Source organism: Monopterus albus, unplaced genomic scaffold (genome assembly GCF_001952655.1).
Source record: "Monopterus albus unplaced genomic scaffold, M_albus_1.0 scaffold38.1, whole genome shotgun sequence".
Classification (NCBI taxonomy): Eukaryota; Metazoa; Chordata; class Actinopteri; order Synbranchiformes; family Synbranchidae; genus Monopterus; species Monopterus albus.
In genome coordinates, this window is record NW_018127918.1 from 1,112,608 (window position 1) to 1,132,532 (window position 19,925).

At 41.4% G+C, this 19,925-nt stretch overlaps 1 protein-coding gene across 1 annotated transcript; it reads left to right on the top strand.

Annotated features, from left to right (window-relative positions):
• Positions 1-635: 635 nt before the first annotated feature.
• On the top strand, positions 636-18,559 carry mybbp1a (MYB binding protein (P160) 1a). Its single transcript, XM_020598366.1, has 27 exons — positions 636-805; positions 1,514-1,609; positions 1,860-1,943; positions 2,028-2,102; positions 2,290-2,397; positions 2,602-2,792; positions 3,179-3,346; positions 4,126-4,243; positions 5,731-6,020; positions 6,157-6,267; positions 6,360-6,485; positions 6,813-7,019; positions 7,363-7,471; positions 7,677-7,770; positions 8,557-8,717; positions 9,550-9,678; positions 9,881-10,018; positions 11,015-11,188; positions 11,481-11,638; positions 11,961-12,095; positions 12,520-12,610; positions 13,532-13,663; positions 13,777-13,845; positions 14,244-14,357; positions 16,703-16,804; positions 16,911-17,035; positions 17,965-18,559. The coding sequence occupies exons 1-27, from the start codon at positions 641-643 to the stop codon at positions 18,299-18,301; spliced, it is 3,807 nt and encodes a 1,268-aa protein (XP_020454022.1). The 5' UTR covers positions 636-640; the 3' UTR covers positions 18,302-18,559.
• Positions 18,560-19,925: the final 1,366 nt, after the last annotated feature.

Below are 19,925 nucleotides of genomic sequence, written 5' to 3' on the forward strand. Positions count from 1 at the left end.
ATTTCAATTTAAGAGCTTAACAGGTGTATGGTCACTTTTTGCACACTTTATTCTGTTGTAGATTTAACTCTATGCCTCACCTCAGTTTTATTGTGGAGGTTCACAAAGATTTTTTTTTAGATTTTATCAAGTTTTGACACCTGTCTTCAAAACTATTCATACTGGGGAAAAGCTAACACTATGCTTTAATGGTGCACTCTCTGCGAGATGGGATTAGATTGTAGCAAGGGAGGAATTGACACATCTTCTTGCCCCCAAACGTCAGCCAGGATCTAAATGATTGTCTAAATGTTCTGCACATACTAACAAAACTATAGCTGATAAGTATATTTAAAAAAAAAAAAAAACAGAAGGAAAAATCAAGACAAATTTCTACAAACAAAAACTACAAACTTTACTCTTTATTCGGTTAATGTCAAAATCTATACTTTTATTATTGTCTAAACTCTGGTCCAGTGCCAAGTTGTCCGCTGATTATTTCCGTTTGTCGTTGTTCGATAAAGTTTTTTTTTTTTTTTTTTTTTATTTGGGAGGAAAAAAAAGCAGAGTTGAACCGGAAGTAGTAGCTGTGCAGCGAGTCACGTTTTCCTCCCCCAGCAGCATGGACAGTTGTGGCTGGGTGGGGGGTGTGTGGGGAGAGATGGTGGAGCTCTCGGTGAAAGCGCCAGAGACCGGCCGACCGACCGGGGTCCTGCAGCAGAACCGCGTCTTTCTCGACTTCTTCTGGGACTTGGCCAAACCGGACCAGGAGGTTCGGCTGAAGGCGGTGGAAAACCTCATCCAGTACCTGAAAACCCACAACAAGGTGAGAAAGATCACTTTGACTAAGAGGCTGTAACGTTATGTAAACTCAGCTCGGTTCTGCTGGTTTCTAAGTCAGGTACATGGACTGGTAGTTTCTGGGGGTCTGTGCTTATGTTATTACATATCACAGGAATAAAACAAAGTGGACATTACGTGATTTTGTTGAAACGAATCTAAATAGACTTAAAACATACCATGAGGTACAGCATCTTCAGCTAACTCTTCATCACTCCCTGCTTCTCTATGTCCTCTTCCTTTCCCTTTGTGCTGCTGTTTAGCCTTGCCTCACTGATATACATCGGGCTCTCAGCTCTGTGTTTCAACGACAGAACAAGCTACAGACTCAAATGATTATACTGTTGAGTCAACACCTCTGTGAAAGAGTTTGAACACAAACTGAACAGTGTCATTTTCATGGAGGATTCGTTGTAGTACTGTTGGATTAGACTGGACAAGTGTCTTCAAGACCAGGGTCACACAGTGAAGGACCTGAGTTGATACTTCAGTGATGCACATTTTTATCAAATGTGTGATGAATCAAGTTATCTAGACAGGAGCAGAGTTGAATAAACCTGGGGCTCTGGGGGCCCCTTACAGTCTGGTCTGTGTTACCTGTGGAACTTTAATGTTCTATTAGTGTGTGACCAAAAGAAAAGAAGCTTAACTGGATGCTACAGAAACTGTATCATGGCATGGTTACCTCTTACAGGCAGATGAACTGGAATATACCTTTAAAAGGCTGGTGGATGGACTGGCTCATACACGAGAGACTGCCAGACCTGGTTTCAGCCTGGCTCTGGGACAGGTGAGTGGAGACCACCACCAAACCAGTTTCACTGATCTAACAATCATTACATTTCAGCTTGACTTTTATTTCTACATATTAGAAATGTATTTGTGATTAAATAATCCCAACTTTAAGGTCTGTGGTTCAACCACATCACGCAGTATGCATCAGCTAATAGAGAGGGTCACCTGATGACATCTGAGCCAGTGAGCCAAACATTAATGAACATGTGTTGACTTTAGTATGACATGCGCTTTTTGTTTTTCAGGTCTTAAGTGCCTTTGAAGACGTCACTCTGCAGAGTGTACTCAACAGAATCAAAGAAAAGCACAACTTGCAGACTGTGAAAAAGGTGAGTGAGTGATATTTTTTCTATCAGCGAGCTGCCTACATCTTCATGAATGAAATCTGTGAACGGTCTTCTCCTTGTTTTCAGAAACTTGTCAGAAATGCTATGTTTGGAAACTTGTTTGGCGTCCTCGCCCTTCATCAGTCCAGTCGCCTTTCTAAAGTAAGTCATCTCATCACTGATAATTTTTAAAGGTTAGATTCAGATTTGTGTGTTTGCTGGACAGAGATTATGCCTGTATGTGATTCAGAAACGGACTGTATTGTGGAGTGGGAGACTGTTTAGTAACTTGTTGTAACAGTGTAGTACAGTGTTGCTGGTCTCTGAGCTCTGCCTTCTGTCTCTACAGGAGCCGCAGGTGGTGTTGGGATGTGTCCAGCTCCTCCAGAGCCTCAGCCAGCACAGACAGCACCTGAAGGACCTGCCCATGAAGACCATGATGGACATCCTCACTGAGGTGACTGCTCACTTACACCTTTAATAATACAGGAGCCGTGTCGCTGTAGCCCCAATACATGCACATACAGTGGTGTGAAAAAGTGCACTGTAGCCCCAATACATGCACATACATAATGCACAATGAGTTATAATTTAATTTTTTACTTAAGTCTTGAATTTCACTTTTAGTCATCCCTTTTTTTATGTACATCCTGTCCCTCAGGTCCCAGAGGAGGTGTTTGAGGAGGTCCTTCTGGGCGCTCTGCAAACTGACCTGGTATCAGCCTTCAGGACTCCAGAGCAGCTGCAGCTGCTACTGGTAGCTCTGCAGCGCTTCCCACAAACTCTCAAACCCAAGAAACTCAAGAAGTTGCTGGGCTCCTCAACTATCATCACCACTGACAACATCCCCAAGTAAGAACATCGTGATTGGCTTGACTTGTTTTTCTCTTCTAGGCTTTAAGTTCCCCTCCCTCTGTCTCTCACACACATTAGCTTTTTACACCTTTTTATGCTTTAATTGTACATAGGATTGTATAGAGGTGGACAGAAATGGGGCAGGCAGCGATAGAGAGGGAGGAGGCCTGTGACAAATGTAGACAGTTGGACCAAACTACTTAGGTCACCCACACATGGTGCATGTGAAAACACTTAGCTATCAGGGAATTACTGCATAATCATATTGTGCTGGTTAGCTGCAAAGTGTGAAAGTGTGTGCACCAGTTTCCCTTTCATAATTAGCTCTATAATTAGTAGCTGATGTATGGAAACTCTAAGCAGCATGTCATGTTGTCTGGCAGGTTGACGGAGGTGTTGAAGATGGCGGCCCGCTCGGTGAAGAAGGAGTGTGTCCTCCCAGTGGTGGCCCTGGACCTGCTGAAGCTATGTCTGAAAGAAGACAGTTTCCAGCTGTTCTGGAATGCAGCCATCATCAGTGGCTTGTTAAAGGAGCCGCCGGGGCCGACTCAGTGAGTCCTCACAGGAACAGCAGACTTCATAGTTCTGACATTCAAAACTAAGGGCATGTCTGTGGCCTAAAACATCTGTTAATGCAGGTTCAACAGGCTATCTGCAAGGCATTCAAATTTTTGAGAAAGCAAAGTTCTCCTCAGAAAGGATATTGCAAATTTTTAAAAGTTTTACGTTTAATTTGCATAAGTCTTAAATATTTTCTCTTACCTGCCCCTGGTTATAATGTTAGTGTGTATTTTTGCATAGGATTATGGGCTTTCAAGAGAAGTTATATATCTGTGAATGAAAAGTGATCTATCACCTTCAGGTGGTATTAAATTGTTTATATCATTAGGATTTATTTTTATAGGCTTGTTTAGTTCTGATGTAATGTTAAATGGTTCTATGCCATATCTTCCTTACATCCATACTTTTATACTTTGGCTGGTAGGTTTGTGAAACAGGCATTAAATTGCATTCATTATAGTATTAAAAAGGTCTTAAAGAGACTTAATGGTTCAACTTGGTAAATTCATAAGTTTAAAATGAGCTGGAAGAAGTTAGGAAGTACTTTACACTAAACTAACTGATGTGGGGTACAAATAGGTGGTGCAACCCAGTTCACTGCTCCATGGCAAAGATTCTCTAGTTGTCTCCAGCTTGGACATCACGCTATGCTACACACTATCAATATATTTTCTCATTTGGTGTTCAGCTGCCTTGTATCATGGTATGTGGATCAGTTCCACTTGTTTAATAATGCACGTTCCAATGGTGTTGTTCTCTTTGTGTCCAGTTACCTGAGCTTTCGTCTGCTGGGCAGTGCCCTGCCGCTTCTGTCTGTAGCCCAGCTGAAGGAGGTGCTGTCTGGAGAGGTTATGATGCACTACGGCAAGCACGTTCTGTCCGCTCAGGTCAGTGGCCCTGATTAGTTGGCTAGAAGCAGCAGGTTACATGCTTCAACAGGGGTGAGCACAGACAGTTCTGCCATATAATTTGGGTAGCTGAAGTAAACATAGAACCGGTTTATTTGGTTTATAAAAAGGCTAAAAAGGCCAACTCCACCAGACTTACAAACAGCTTCATCCACCAGGCTGTGAGGATGCTGAACACTGTTCACTACCTTTGCCCCTGGACCGTAACCCACCACAGAAACAAAAATAAAAAACTACCTCTGCTGGTTTACCTTCTGTTATATTATATGTAAATCTGCTGCTGTTGGTCATTTGCAGTACTGTCCATGTATACTGTACCTCATATGCTATTTGGACCTCATCACCAACGCCCTGGTGATGCTGAATCACCTGACAATCTCCTATTATTGTTTGCACTACTGTCACTGATTGTACACGGTTTTGAGTCACAGTTTAGATTTATCCTAATTACATTAATGCAGTTCTTATTCTATTCTACTTTTATTCCACTTTATTCTGTTTTGGTTATTAAATGTTATGGCACCCAATACTAGGTGAGAGAGAAACGGTATTTCGATTTTCTGTATGTCCTGCACATATGGTGAATTGACAATAAAATCCTTGAAAACCTAACCAGTTTATATGTCACATCCATACAAAAGTGAAGGAGATTTTGATATTGGAAATGTGTTAATTTAACTATATATTTATTTTGAGGTTCTTGTCCAACACATTTTACTGAACTATAGGGTAGCAAAAGGTATGCAAGTTTTTGCGCGTGTGTGTGTGTGCATGTGTTTTATTCATTTAGAGTGTATAACACTAACCTGTAGAAGGTATCCAGTCACATTCAGTTGCCATTAACACTTAAAATCAGGGGCAGATCTAGAAAACCTTGGACTGGGTGACCGGGCAGAGGCACAGACTCACAGAGGGCTGGCACATTTGAAATATGTGTAAAAAGTTAAATCTGTAGGTCTATGAAATAATAAATAACACTTGGAGAAGAGACACACGTGGTGCTTTCTTTAGCTAACTGTGGTTGCGCTCCTTATTTACTCTCGGCCGGGGACATCGCTGCTGCACAGTGGTTCCCCCGCTGAGATGATTCATGCCAAGTACGCCACAACAACATAGAGAAATGAATGTAAATATGCTGCATGCCTGATATAAAATAAAACAAATTTGACCAATGGAAATTATTAAAAGACCAGAAAAATGTTAGTTGTATTTAACACAACAGTTTGTCATTGTTTTTCATTTTTCATTCATTAATACTGACAAGCATCGCATTTTGACTCTGGCAGAGGTGGCTCCAGGAGTGGCCAATCAGATTCTGACTAAGCTACATCTAGACCTATAGGTTAGATATTGCCTTTGTCTGTTTTTGACAACAGAAGGAGGAATGAGTGTGTATCTGCTTAAACCAGGGGCCATGTGCATTACCAGACAAATAACAACTCTCATTCATCATCTCTCTTTCCCAGAAATCAGATCGCTTCAAGCTGGCTCCAGAGATGGACACATATGTGTCGGACTTCTTGCAAGGCTGCCAGGACTCGGACAAACAGCTGGTTGTGATGGTGGGCTTCTCCTCGCTGTCCAACCAGGGCTACCCTGTGGTGCCGTCAGTGTGGAAGGTGGTGCAGCACCTTCAGCCTGCAGCTCTGCAGAACTATGTGGAGTGGCTGAAGAACATGTTCCTGCAACCTCAGATGGACAAGCTGCTGGACTTCAGCACTCGCAAGCAGAAAGACAGTCAGGAAAAACGGGAACAGTGAGTGTATATGCCTGTTGTATCTTTAGTGAATCTGTCTGAGCTTCTCCGTTCTCGTCTGGTCTGGTCTGGTGACCCTGAATGGAAAGACACAGGGATTAAAAATGGGATATAAATGTTGATTTTCCTCCCTCAGGAGGGAGAACTCCATATTTCGCCTGAGGAAGTGGCTTGTTGCTCGGCTTGCCTCGATCATTGACAACCACCAGGTGAAGAAGCAGGAGGGTTTTATCATGGATGTGGCCAGGTGAGACATATCTGTAGCTGAGCATCACGAAGGCCGATTTTGTTTGATGAAGACCAGACCATCAGTTGGTGTGGTGTTTGTTTCTTTTCCAGGTTTGTCTTTTTCCACGCTTTCTTCAGTGCCAAGAAGTCCTCAGATGACATCGCAGAGACCAAGGGGAAGCTTTCAGCCCCACTAGATGATAGAACAAGAGGAGTGCTTATCAATTCTTTCTTTGGGTAAGAGTTGAAATCATCTCTGCTGCTCGCAGACAGCTGTCTTATAAATATCATCCACTGATTGTAGCCAGTGTAGTTTATTCCTCTCAGCCTTTGACAAAGAAGATAACACTGGTAGAAATCACAGGTAAGGGAGAAACCGGCTGTTACAGTACAGTAATTGTTGTTTAACTTTATTAAAATCACATAGGATCTACCTTTAATCAAATTTATAGGCATTAAATGGGCAAAAGCAGAAAAATGTCAGAGTGGAACCTTGTTTTGTCCAAAGACCACCAGGAATTATTGTGTCCTCTGTGGAATCACCATTTTCTGTCCACCATCCAGACTCCTCCTATCCATGCATCACCTGCCGCTCAATGAGGACTTGGCCGAAAGTGCAGCTGTCAGCCACAAGCGAGCGCTGGGTGTGACAGCTGATGGCACCTTGTGGATCTACCACCTGGTCCAGTATGCCCAGGTCCTACTTAGCCAACCAAAATATGTCCAGAGCAACAAACCCTTCAGTCCTGAGCAGCGGCAGGCCTGGGACAGGTAAGATAAAATAAATCTCCTCAAAGTCCAGCCTCTGTGGCCACAACCAAGCTAATGGGGAACAACTTAATTCTGCCATTTCTTCTAATGCAATTAGAATATTACAGCCAAGCCCATGGACTTAGTTCTACAGATTTAAAAGGGTTAATTCTGTGTGGTACAACTTGGATTTTATTTTCAAAGTTTTATGATTGCACACTGAACTCCCCAAGTTAATCTTTACATTTCTGTTCACATAAGGGTTAAACAAATAAGATGCTTGACTTTTCACACTGTTGATTGAGTGCTACTGAACGATGAAGGGACATGTTTGTTAGCTCCGTCTCTGCACATCTTCTTCCAGCATGTTGGAGTCTGTGGCAAATCTGAGGAAAAAAGCAAAGAAAGGCCAAACGACAGAGAACGACACATTCCAGCAGCTCTTCCTATTAGTCGGCATGCACCTCTTCAAGGTACAACATACTACCAGAGCCGTGATATACTAATACTGTTGTTAGCTTATTGCAGGCTTGACGTTGTTGTTGTTGTTGTTGCTGTTGTTGTTTTCTTAAAATAATCTCCATGTGCTGACACAAAAACAGAACTCTGGCATCAAAATGAGCTGAATTAGAGCAAGTTCATCTTCTCGACTTTGTCATAAGTGTATTTCTCCTGAAGGCGCCTGAAGAGCTGCTGGACATCATGAAGGACCTGCAGAGCTGTGTGGACAAAGCCCGGGAGAAGAAGGTCACGAAAAAGAAGAAGAAACAAGGTTGAGGCCTCATTCACAGTGATGGTAGTACTGTGAAATACACTTCATAGCTTTCTTGCAGAGAGTGATATAAGAGGGTTGACGCTGCTCTTGTGCCTGTGTGTTTAAGAATGTAGCTAGAGGCAGAAGGTGATTAGTGTACCTTAATACAGAGAAAACCAAGATGTGTTTCATTTCAGATTTAATTCAGCCGTTTAATTCAGTGTGGTCAGTAGGGAGGAAGATCTAGAAAATCAAAATCAGTGGTTTCGTTCTGGTCTTTTTGATACTGATTAAATGTTTCAGTAAAGATTATGGTAGTTAGTAACATTTGAGATCTGTTAGGTGATGTAAAAGCTCTTTACCATTTCTGTCATCTGTAAATAAGAAGCAAAAAACTGATTATTTTAAAAAGTCCGCTCAGTTTCAGGTGAATTACAAGCTCAAGTTTCAGTTTTAGTTTTTAAATTGCTCACATTCTGATACAATCTCTAAAAAGGAGTTGGTTAAAGCTGCACTAATCAGTATTTTTATTTTAACAATAAGACAAATGATAACATGTAGCTTGTAATGAAAACCCCCCACAGAATTAACTCAGCACAGTAGCATTTTTTTAACACATGGTTTTGGGTTTATGGTCCACATTTAGCAGCTAAAGACACTATGCCCAGTTGGTGGAGACAAGTTGCCCAAACATAACATGCAAATGAACGCTAATGTTACCCCGTGTCTGCCCTCAAGTGATCAAAGAAATCAGTTATTGCTGCTTTAAAGTGTATGGATGTGTGTGGATTTCCCATGTTGCAGCCACTGAGCAGGGGGAGGAGCCTGAGTGGGTGGAGGTGATGGTGGACATCTTGTTGTCTCTGCTGTCCCAGCCAAGCCGACATATCAGACAGGTCTGCAAAACTGTCTTCTCCTCCATCTGCCCCCATGTTACTGCTGCAGCCCTCACCGCCATCTTGGATGTAAGTACCACATACACACACAATCAGTCATTGTGAAGTGACTGACTGTTGATATGTATAAGACACTCGCCACAAGGTCATGGAAGAGGTTTAGTTGTCTTTTTATGTGATTGTATAGAATTTCAGTCATGTGTTATAACGGATATATTTTAATTTGGTAGAATTTGTTGACTGTGTAAACACAGAAACCGGTTTTCCTCTTAAAAGTAGTCAAAACTTGAGAAATCTGCACAACTGACCAAAAGCTATTCAAATACGCACTGTTGGTAAACAATGTAATGTTGCAACCTGTAGGGATGCACTGCTTAGATACAGAGCATTGGTCCAGTAATGTCCAAAAACACTGGATTTGATGTCAGAAAAAAGTTAGGTTCTGTTATGGGCTTCTCACAAATATGATCTGAAATGTACTAGCAGTACTACATGATACTGCCCTGCAGTAAAAAGAAGTCACAACATGTTGTAGTAACAGTTGCCACTCCAGTGTAGCATGTAAGTGGCAGCCTCTACATGAAAACGTGACTAAATGTACTAATTTGTTTACAGGGGAGGAGTCAGCACTACAGACTTGATAACAGCTTCAGGGAAGCATCATGTATAAAAATGTCAAAGTTGAATAAGAAACTTGTGAGCTATTCCCTCTAGACAGAAGCAAGACAAATCTATGTTGCACTACTTACTGGATTCTGTCAAAGCTGTTGGTCCCTATTTGCTAACTGCTCAGATGCCGCGCTGAATCTTTTAGTAAATAAGTGATCTCTAATGGTATTCAGAGTCACCTTGGTCATGTGTATATGTGATAATAATGCTGGTGTCTTTGGGCCATCTGTAGGTTCTGAACCCAGAGAAGGATGACGAGGAGGACAGCGTTGTGGTCGTCACTGACGACAGCAACGCTAACAAACCGCACAGGGAGATGCCAAAGGAGGAAGATGACGAGGAACACGATGAGGAAATGGAGGTGTCCTCCTTTTACTTAAGCACAACTTAACTAATTTTGTCATCATATATATCTTGTATCCTGCTTTATTCTGCCTGTAGCCATGTGAGTTTCTTGCTTATTCACGATTGCACTAAATTTGTGCCTTTGCTGTTAGTTTTTGATAATTGCACTGTTTTAGAGAAATAATTGATGCTGATATGTGTGGTCTTGGCTCTGCCAGGAGGACAAATCTGATGAGGCAGATGATGACTCTGACGAGGATGAAGATGATGAAGCAGCGGAGGAAGAGAACGAGGAACAGGTGGACCAAAACTTCCGTTTAGAGCTGATGAAGGTGTTGCAGCAGCAGAATGCTTTGGTAGGTGTTCAGGTTTTTGGCATGTCCTGGTGTCAGTGGTTTGTATGTAGCAGTATTATTAGAGTAGTACTGATGGTTGGATGCGACCTTGGGGCTGTACAACAGTTTGTAAACACAGCACTGACATTTCATCACCGCTACACAAACAGTCACAGCTCTTTGGCTCTTCGGGTCAGTGTGTGTGATATGTCACAGCACCGATGTGTGAAGCATCAGCTACTTACAGTGTAGCAAAGGCAGCTACAAGTTTGTTTCATAGCTATAGACCCAGCTTTACTCTAGTTTCACCCTAAATGATAAAGGCCCTAGGAATAGAAGAGCAGAAAAGATTTTTTGTCAGCAAAAACTCTTTGTTGTTGATGTGATTTTATATATTTAAAGCTTTAGGGATGGTAATGTCAGCCTGTTGACAGTTGGTCTTACACTTTGTTCTGGAAACAGCTATCTTAACAGTTATTTCATGGATTAAAATAATATTTGATACAGACATTAAGATTCCCCAGAGGATGTGTCCTGTTGACCTTTGTGAACTCCACTTTTCCTTTAGTGCCACCAGCAGGTCAGTGCTTTCACTCAACCTGTGAAATATTTGAACATGTACTGGATGGATTAGCAAAACATGTGTATGGTCATTTATGGTTTCCAGACACTGTATGATGTTGGTTGTACTTGTTTTTATGACTAAATACCTAACAAAACTAATGACAGTCCCACAGTACTTATATTAATTAGCTAATGTTAGCGTGATAGGATGGTGAGCCTGATAAACATTACACGTGCTAAACACCAGTGTGGTAACATTTTAGCATTTAGCTCAAAGAAATCTGAACCTCGTCTACTGTAAAACCTCTGCATAACTGACAAAGACATTACTAAACTGACCTGTCAGTGTTAACAGTGGTCAGGTCACAGCAGAATCTACAGAAATGCAGTGAAACATTGTGTCAAAGCCTTCTTGGTTATAACCGCCTGTCCTTTGTTGTGATGTATGTTCAGGCCACAGAGGAGGATGGCAGCAGTGATGAAGATCTGGATGATGAAGCCATGATGAAGCTGGATAAGAAGCTGTCAGCATTGTTCACAGAGCAGAAGAAAAAGACCCAGGCCAAGAAGGATGAGAAGGCAAAGCTACAGAAAGAGAAGGCACTGGTCCGAGACTTTAAGATCAAGGTGCCTTATCCTCAGTTGTTTGTTTTTTTTGTTTTTTTGTTTTGTCTTGAAAAGGACTTGTAAACACTTTGGCTAAGACAGCAACAAACATATTTTCCAGAGTCAGAAAATAAGAGAGATATTAGTTTCATCTGTGTATACGGTGCGCCAGGGTCTGTTTAGCCCAGTTTAACTTAGCATAAAGACTAGAATCAGCGGGAAACTGCTAGCCTCGCTCCATCAAAAGTAAAACACAAAAATACACACTCCTCCATGCCCAAAGCTGTCTCCCTCCTTTGTTTGACTGTGATAGGTATTGGACCTCGTCGAGGTTTTTGTAGCCCGACAGGCTGGCAGTCCTCTCGTGTTGTGTTTGGTGGAGCCTCTGCTCACCATCATCAACAGAGGAATGAGCTCAGACAGCGACCAGCAGGAGCAAGACTTCCTCCGCCGAACTGCAGACATCTTCAGGTATCACGCTTTAGTTGTGGACCAAGGTGCTTCACACTGTCTCTGATTCATCAAACATTAACACAATTAAAATTTGTTTTAGCTAATTTAGAAAAAGCTTTACACTGTTTGTACCTGGTTTAACAAACTGCTAAAAGTATCTAACAAATAATTTAGACTGTGGAAATGATGTGACTACAAGGTGAGCACTGGGGTAACCGTGTGTAAACACACCAGTTGGCTAAATAGGTGGTTTTTCTTTTCTGGTGACATTTTGTGAATGCAGTATAAGCTACTGTGGTACAAACTTATTATGTTGCCTGTTTGGGCTTTGTTTTTTCAGGAACCAGCTGTGTAGGTCCAAGGTTTACTGCAGGGCTGTTGGTGACAGGCAGGGGGAGCTCCACGACCTGCTGGACAAACTGATGGCTAAAGCCCAGAAACTGTCAGACTCCTCAGTCTGCCTCTACTACTTCAGGTACAATGTAGTGACTGAGATGAATAGAAAATAATGCTAAACTCACTGACATGCCACATTGTGTGACTGCATGAGTAGAGAAGAGTTGATGAATCTTTGCTGATCCCACAGGTCATTGAAACAGATGAAAAAAGATATATTAAAAAATTATCTAATGGAGGGAATGACATATAAGATGTTTATATAGGGTTTAATACTAGGCCCACTTTTTTTTTTTCCATTATACATGCTTCTACTTAGACAACAACATAGCTACTGGGACAACACACAGCTGTAGATACCATTAGCGCCTAATGATTAGACTCAAATGTCTGTCTCCAAGGTCAGGAATGAACCACTGGGGCCTTCACATAATATGAGTCCAACAGACCAAAACTTGTGCCTGGGGTATTTGTAATTTACTGATGTTGAACTGTCCTTGCAGTGCATCTCTGTACGTGGTGAAAGTCCTGCGAGGAGCTCCTCCTGCTCAGACCAAAGAGGAACAGGCAGCTGAGAAAGCTGCAGCCAACGACGTATGTTTACCCCAAATTCATTTATTTCACCTTTGGATTTCAGCTGCCTTAGAATCAGAAGAAAGACCAGCAAACCTGTCAGTTAATTAACCTAATGAGCCAGTGTGTGAAGTGCTTCTGGCACAGATGGTCACAGTGGGTGAAGCTACATTTAAACAAGTGTTTTTTCAACTTTACTCTAAACAAACCAGACAAAGGTTTGACCAAGCTTTTCTTTCCCTTTTAAGTGGAGAGGCTGGCCAGTGGACACATGTTATCTGCATGGTGTGCAGTTGTTACTGTTGCAGTTTCATCACACATATTATGTCCGGCTTTGTACCAAATAACTTCCAGAACTGTTCCTTTACGGGGTCAGGAAGTGGGTCAGCGCTGGAAAACTTGGCCCCCTTTTTTCTCAGAGTGCCCTCCTCACCGGGATTTCTTGTTTTTATTCATTTTTATTTTTGTCTGTATTAAAGCTGAAACAATTAGTCGATCATTTTTAGTCATTTTAATGCAAAATTGCCAAATATTTGTGATTTCACCTCTTTAAATGCGAGTGTTGATTAGATTTTGTAGGTCTTTATTGTAATTATTGTTATTACTCAATCCAGTGTTAAACCACTTTTAATTTCAAGCTTTTTCATTTAGATTTGTATGTACAAATTAAAAGTTAAAATTAAAGCAGGTGGAAGGAAACTTATTGTGACAGCAAGGACAATACCAGGACCCTTAAATCGAAGCAGCCAATTGGAGTCTGCTCATCAAAAATTAGTTTATTTACACCCATATCTTTCACAGTGACCTGTCAAAAATATCCTCTGTTCCTTTTCACAAATGCCCCGATCACACCCACAGCTACTTACATTTATGCCTCCAGTGACATAAAGTCTGATCCCTGGTGGTGTGTCATCTGACCTTTTATGATGTTTGTGTGTGCAGCTGAGATTCATGGGGGATGTGGATGTGGATCGGGTCTCCACCCTCTTCAGAGAGGCTCTGACCTCCTTCCTGAGCCGGAGGAAGAGCCCTCTGACTGCTCAGATGTTCACTGACTTGTTCACCAGATTCCCTGTGAGTACAGCGACACATCTCATTCTGAGAACACGCATTAGCTCACGACACCATAGACACAGAGAGTAAGTCTTCTCTGGTAGTAGCTAATGCAGTTTGTGTGGTATTTCCAGGTTTTGTGTGTGAATCTGTTGGATACCGCAGTGCATCACATCACATCTGGGGTCAGAGAACACCAGCAGGTAAAGTTTTTGACCCTTCTCTACTGCATGACTGAATTCATGGCTGGCAATCGAGGGAGAAGAGGAGAAATTAGACTAAACATGGTCACAGTAAAAATATTTTATGAATACCTGAACCAACTGTGACATGTCCCAGTCTATTAATGAAAATTTTCTTTAACAGTTTAGTCAGTAATTGTTGCACTTTTCCGCTTTTGGCAGTTGTATAACAGGCATCCACTGGATCTGACTCGGTGATCAAAATGTGGCATCGTGTGTTTAAATACTTCTCACAAATGCAGAGGAGAACCTCCTCTCTCCTTCTCAGCTGCTACATATTTACTTATGGCCAATTCCTTCTGCTCACGTGTATGTTAGATCTCTTATCGATGGACCTTGCTTTGTGTGCTTGCATTTAGGGCCAAGCGTGTGTGTTGGTGTTGCGCGCGATGCAAAGCGGGGAGGTCCAGCGGCTGCTGAGTAACGCTCAGTGGACAGAGCTCTGTGTGAAGGTCACAGGTCAGCTGGCAGCGGTAAGTCAGCACAGCTCTAAATTGTAGTCCTGGGGTAACATCACAGGGTTAACACCGAGCCTGAACAAGGAAGTCAGAACATTTGGATTGTAGGGGTAATAATGTGAGTTTGATAGCAGTATAACAGCTTGGACAACGTGGGTTTCAGTCCAGCTGGAGTGGAAACAAAACACCACGGTTGTAGATTATGAATGTTATTTAAAAAATGAGTAAATGTCACCAAATGTTTCATCAAGGCCTGAGTTGTGGGTGTATATAGTGAGTGGACAGTTAGCCATTTTAAGTTTTTCATGGTTTAGACTGACCCTGTTGGCTCCAATTAGAGCTCTACTAGTCAACATATTTCTATTAACAATTAAACAACTGAATATATGTAATGTGAAAGGGGTCCCTCCCAATGACATACCCACCAAGAATTATCACCAACATATAGTGGAGCATTTAGCACCTAAGAAGCCAGATACTTTCAGGAGTTGGTGGGGACCATAAACAGAGCTATGCAGCATGTGAATATAGGGCGAATGTTGCTCCATATCTAACACACTGTACATGTTGATGTTAAAAGATGATATGTCTGTGTTGTGTTTACTGATAGCTGCACTGCTCCCAAGCCACCGAAAGACATTTGATTCAGGTTTAAGAGAACTCTAGTCACGTATGGCCACACCACACTATGACTGTTGGTAGGGATGCACTGTGCTCTCTATCAAACTTCCCAGGGAACTAATTAAAATGCAAGGCTTTATTTGTATAGCACATTTCATCTACAAAGCCAATTCAAAGTGCTTTACGTAAGGAATGAGAAACATTAACAGCATTAAAAACAATAAGCATTAAAACCGGAATGAATTCACTTCTTCAGTACAAGCAAAGAAGTTCAAACACCAACATCCTTTGTTTGAGATTGCATTGTGCTGTGATAAAAGATGGTTGCAGCCCATACTTCACTCGCTGCCCTCTGTGTGTCCTCGAGACAGCCGAGGGTAAAGACAAGCATAATTACATGCTTCTACAGTTCTTCACCAGATCACTTCACCCCTGCGTTGCTCCATCTTTTCCATGCTGTGTAATTCAATAAATGAACCATAAAACCCACAGACCATAATGACAGTATAGTAAAACACAGTTGTTTTAAAGGATAAGGCCGGTCATTATCTATATTAACCATATTTTCAACACTCCCCATACAGAGACTAACAACAATGATTTGCTTCTACTTGTGATTAATGTCTGCCAGTCCTGGCTTAGCTTAGTTGCGTGCCATGGACCTTCATTGCTGTTCAGAAATGATTAAAAACACGTCATGGAAACGCATCGCTGCACCGAGTGACATGTTTCTTCATCGCAAAACAACAGACCCTAATATTTGTTAAGAAAATCCAGAGATCTCGTGCATGGGCTCTCTGACTCTTGCTTGCATCAGATGCTGTAAAAAGTTATGGTTGTTTGAAGCCTTTGAGGGAACGTTTTAAAAACCGTCAGCATCTGGTGTTTCCTAATGAGGGAACATGTCACCCGGTGCAGCGGTGTGTTTCCCTGGTTGTTTGTGAACAACATTGGAGACCCCAGACAATAAAATAATGCAGTTCTGACAGATTGACAGACATTAATCATTGGTTGAGGCCAATCATTGCTGGTTTTAGTCTTTGTATGGGGACTGCTGAAAATACTGTTAATATAGAAAATGACCAGCATTATCCTTTAACAATAATAATACATTTGTTTGCATAGGAGATATTAGAATTATTGACAGATACCATGCAACAATAAATACTTTAAATGTCTTTAGAGCTGCTTACAATGTTATTATAAACAGTTTATTTAATGTGTGCATACTGCTTCTAAATGCTAAAGCAGGGTTTAAAGTCCTACTGGCTGCAGAAAATGTCTAAATCTTGTTTTGAAAAGTCAATTTTTGGTAACATTTGCTAGCCAAGATTGTCACTGTCAGCACTGCATTTCAGCGTAAAGGCCAATGTCTGCCTTCCCATTAAAAATGCTTTTTATAGCTGGACAGGAGTGTGGCACAGGGGTCTAAGATGCTGACCATGCAATCAAAGTATCCCTGGTTTGAGTTCAGCTGGGAAGCTTTATTGCATGTCATCTGCTTTTACGCTCCAGTCTAATTCCCTACCAAATCTCTACCTTCTGTGCAACACTGCAAAGGCACACATTATGTCAAAAATGTCACATGCGAATTTTGATAAGTCAACAAATAATGCACTTTGGTGATCTAGAAGAGCTTCATTTTACAAAGCTGTCAAATCAGAGGTGGGTGATGGTGCCTGGATCAATTGATGATAAGACCAGCGTGTGGATATAATCACTGTGTCGTCTTCTCCCAGAGTCTTCAGCAGGTTGGCCAAACAGAAAGCAAGGCAGTGAAGGAGAAGGTTGTGAAAACCCTGGAGCTCTGTCACTTCCTGATCAAGCTTGTCCACCAGAAGGTAGGTTTGGCTGTGAGAGTGAGAAGGTGAGCAGGAGAGGAAACAAAACTGTCAGTGTGTTTTCAGTCCAGACTCAGTCTCTGCTTCTGCTGCTTGCACTGTGTAGAAACTCTCTGTGGACCTGGAGCCCCTTCAGACGGTCCTGCAGTCCCTGACCAGCACCATCACTTTCAAGAAGACTGGCAAGTTGGAAGACACCTACTGGGCTGTGATGAAACTCTTTGGAGTCATGTGAGTTACTGTAGTGTCGCCATCTCTGAAGTGGAAATCTCTAGGCATTAATCTCATGCTGTGTGTTTGTATGCACAATATAAACCAGGCTGCTCAGAGGAGTTTGGTTACACAGGAACTAAATGTGTTTTCTTCATAATCCTAATACTAATCAGATTTTCTCTATACCCCCACATCATAGTTTTGTCACCATGCCTCACTTATTTTGGCCTGTATTAGTGAACATGAATGCTTGAAGCTCTTCTTCTTATAGGAAATGTTGTGCCTGGCTGCCAGGACTTTAAAAATAAATCATGAGACAAACTGAAAAGTCTGCACACTGTGGCTTATGCAGAAAATATTATTCTATCCACAGACCATTGGTCTGATGAAGGGCCCGAAAGTGTAGTTCTCATGAGCAGAATTTTCCTTTTCACTTAACCCTGTGTTATTGATACATGCCTTGATTTCCTGATTTTTCTTCTTCTTTCTGCCTGTGTATATCAGAGCATTTGAGACTGACTGATGAAAATGTGTTTTTCCTTGTAATTCACCTGTCTGAATTTAGGGACAATCAGATGTCAGTTTGGAGATCCAAAAGAAACACTACAGCATTGTGAATATATAGGAACTGGGTTAACCAGCAGATTGGTCTGCAAAGACCATGTTAATCACGACTGAATGAAGTGAATGGCATCGCAGCTTTAAATCTTTGCTAGTGTATATTTCTAGTAATGTTTGTGAGGCTGTGTGATGGTTGTTCTGAATGAACTGTCTTGTGATCTTGTATAAATGTAGTTTGTTTTCTGGTCCCTATTGTTCTAAATGACATTACCTGAATCAATAAGGTTTTCTCAACATCATCATTTAGACAAGATGTTTTTTTGTTTTCTTTTTGTGTAATAAAGCTGCCATGTTAATCTAGCATATTTTCATATTCACATTCACAGAAAACCCAAAGTTGAAAAGGCAACATCTGACAAGGAGGCCGTGCAACAGCCAGTCCCCAAGAAGAAGAAGGGCTTTCTGCCTGAATCCAAAAAGCGTAAAAAGCGCCAGAAGCCTGTTTTGGAACCAGCAGCAGACAACTCAACCTCTACAGACAAACCATGGGCAGGAAAAGGGCGTGACAAAAAGAAACACGACAAAGCTAAACACAAACGACCAGCTGACAGTGCAACAGCTTCTCAGCCCAGCCCTGCTAAGAAGAGCAGGACGCAGTCTCAGAGCAAGCCAGTGAAGAAGAAGAAACCCAAACAGAAGAAAGAGGGAGGAGGGCAGATGTAATGACAGACTTGCTATTTAAACAGACTGAAAGAAGCTTTTCTCAACGTTCTTTTCAAACAGCTGTTTTTGTCTGTTCATTTTTTTACTGTCCATTCAGTATTGGCAATATATTGGCACATTTCAACAGGTTGTCCCATAGTGAAACCTTCAGATGTGTGGGAAGTAAAAATATTTTTCTAATCTAGGATTGCTATGAATTTTAAAAAGACTGTCTATAACAATAAATTCATTTCTTCCCAGAAATCTGACAGCCCTTCTCCCACTTCATCATGGTACAATAAGCTTTGTTATGCAACATTAACAAGGAACAAACGACCTATTCACAGCAATGGTCCCATGGGTTGAGCCAACCTATATGCAAAATACAAAATTCTGAGTGTTTGACAAGTAGGATCGAGCTCTGCCTTTCATCATAATGCAGTATTTTTGCAGCAACTATGGTGATCTCCATTTTTAGATTGCTCACAAGTCCACTGTCAACCAGGTTTGGAAAGCACTCCCCAGAGGTAGTTAAAGTTTATACATAAACCAATAATGGATCAAACGATCAGTAGGGCATTATTTTATATTTTTGTTACTGCCAACAAATCCCATGAAAAGACCAAAACCAATAACGTGTTGGTCCGTCTCTCAAAACCTCCCTGGTTTCCTGCTCTGTCCACTGGTTCCTACTGAAAACATGAACCTTTAAAGTCAGCACAAATATCTTTTTAAAATGTTTCATTTTCAGTTTATGCTCACTATAGTTTTCAGCAAACTGCTTAATCAGAAATAAATAGTGCATTTGCTAGGGACTAAGTTTGGCCGCAGATAGGTACATGTTTGATGAAGTATTAATTGTTCTGTATATCATGTAATCTGTATAAAGTCACAGTAAAAACAACAAAACATCAATATTTAGTGTAACTACCCTTTGCCTTTAAAACAGCACTAATTCTCCTCTGTGCAGGTGCTCGCAATGCTCATTGTCATGCTGCAAGATGAATTTTGGATGTACAGTGGGTACGGAAAGTATTCAGACCCCCTTAAATTTTTCACTCTGTTATATTGCAGCCATATGCTAAAATCATTTAAGTTCATTTTTTTCCTCATTAATGTACACACAGCACCCCATATTGACAGAAAAACACAGAAGTTTTGACATTTTTGCAGATTTATTAAAAAAGAAAAACTGAAATATCACATGGTCATAAGTATTCAGACCCTTTGCTGTGACACTCATATATTTAACTTAGGTGCTGTCCATTTCTTCTGATCATCCCTGAGATGGTTCTACACCTTCATTTGAGTCCAGTTGTGTTTGATTATACTGATTGGACGTGATTAGGAAAAGCCACACACCTGTCTATATAAGACCCTACAGCTCACAGTGCATGTCAGAGCAAATGAGAATCATGAGGTCAAAGGAACTGCCTGAAGAGCTCAGAGACAGAATTGTGGCAAGGCACAGATATGGTCAAGATTAGAAAAAAATTTCTGCTGCACTTAAGGTTCCTAAGAGCACAGTGGCCTCCATAATCCATAAATGGAAGACGTTTGGGACGACCACAGCCCTTCCTAGAGCTGGCCGTCCGGCCAAACTGAGCTATCAGGGGAGAAGAGCCTTGGTGAGAGAGGTACAAAA

What these genes read in the sequence shown, in the direction of transcription:
- mybbp1a (XM_020598366.1), top strand. Translation starts at nt 641, where the DNA reads ATGGTGGAGCTCTCGGTGAAAGCGCCAGAGACCGGCCGACCGACCGGG. An exon ending in AGCACGTTCTGTCCGCTCAG is followed by an intron (nt 4,244 to 5,730) that starts GTCAGTGGCCCT and finishes TCTCTTTCCCAG; the next exon opens with AAATCAGATCGCTTCAAGCT. An exon ending in TCGGCATGCACCTCTTCAAG is followed by an intron (nt 7,472 to 7,676) that starts GTACAACATACT and finishes TTTCTCCTGAAG; the next exon opens with GCGCCTGAAGAGCTGCTGGA.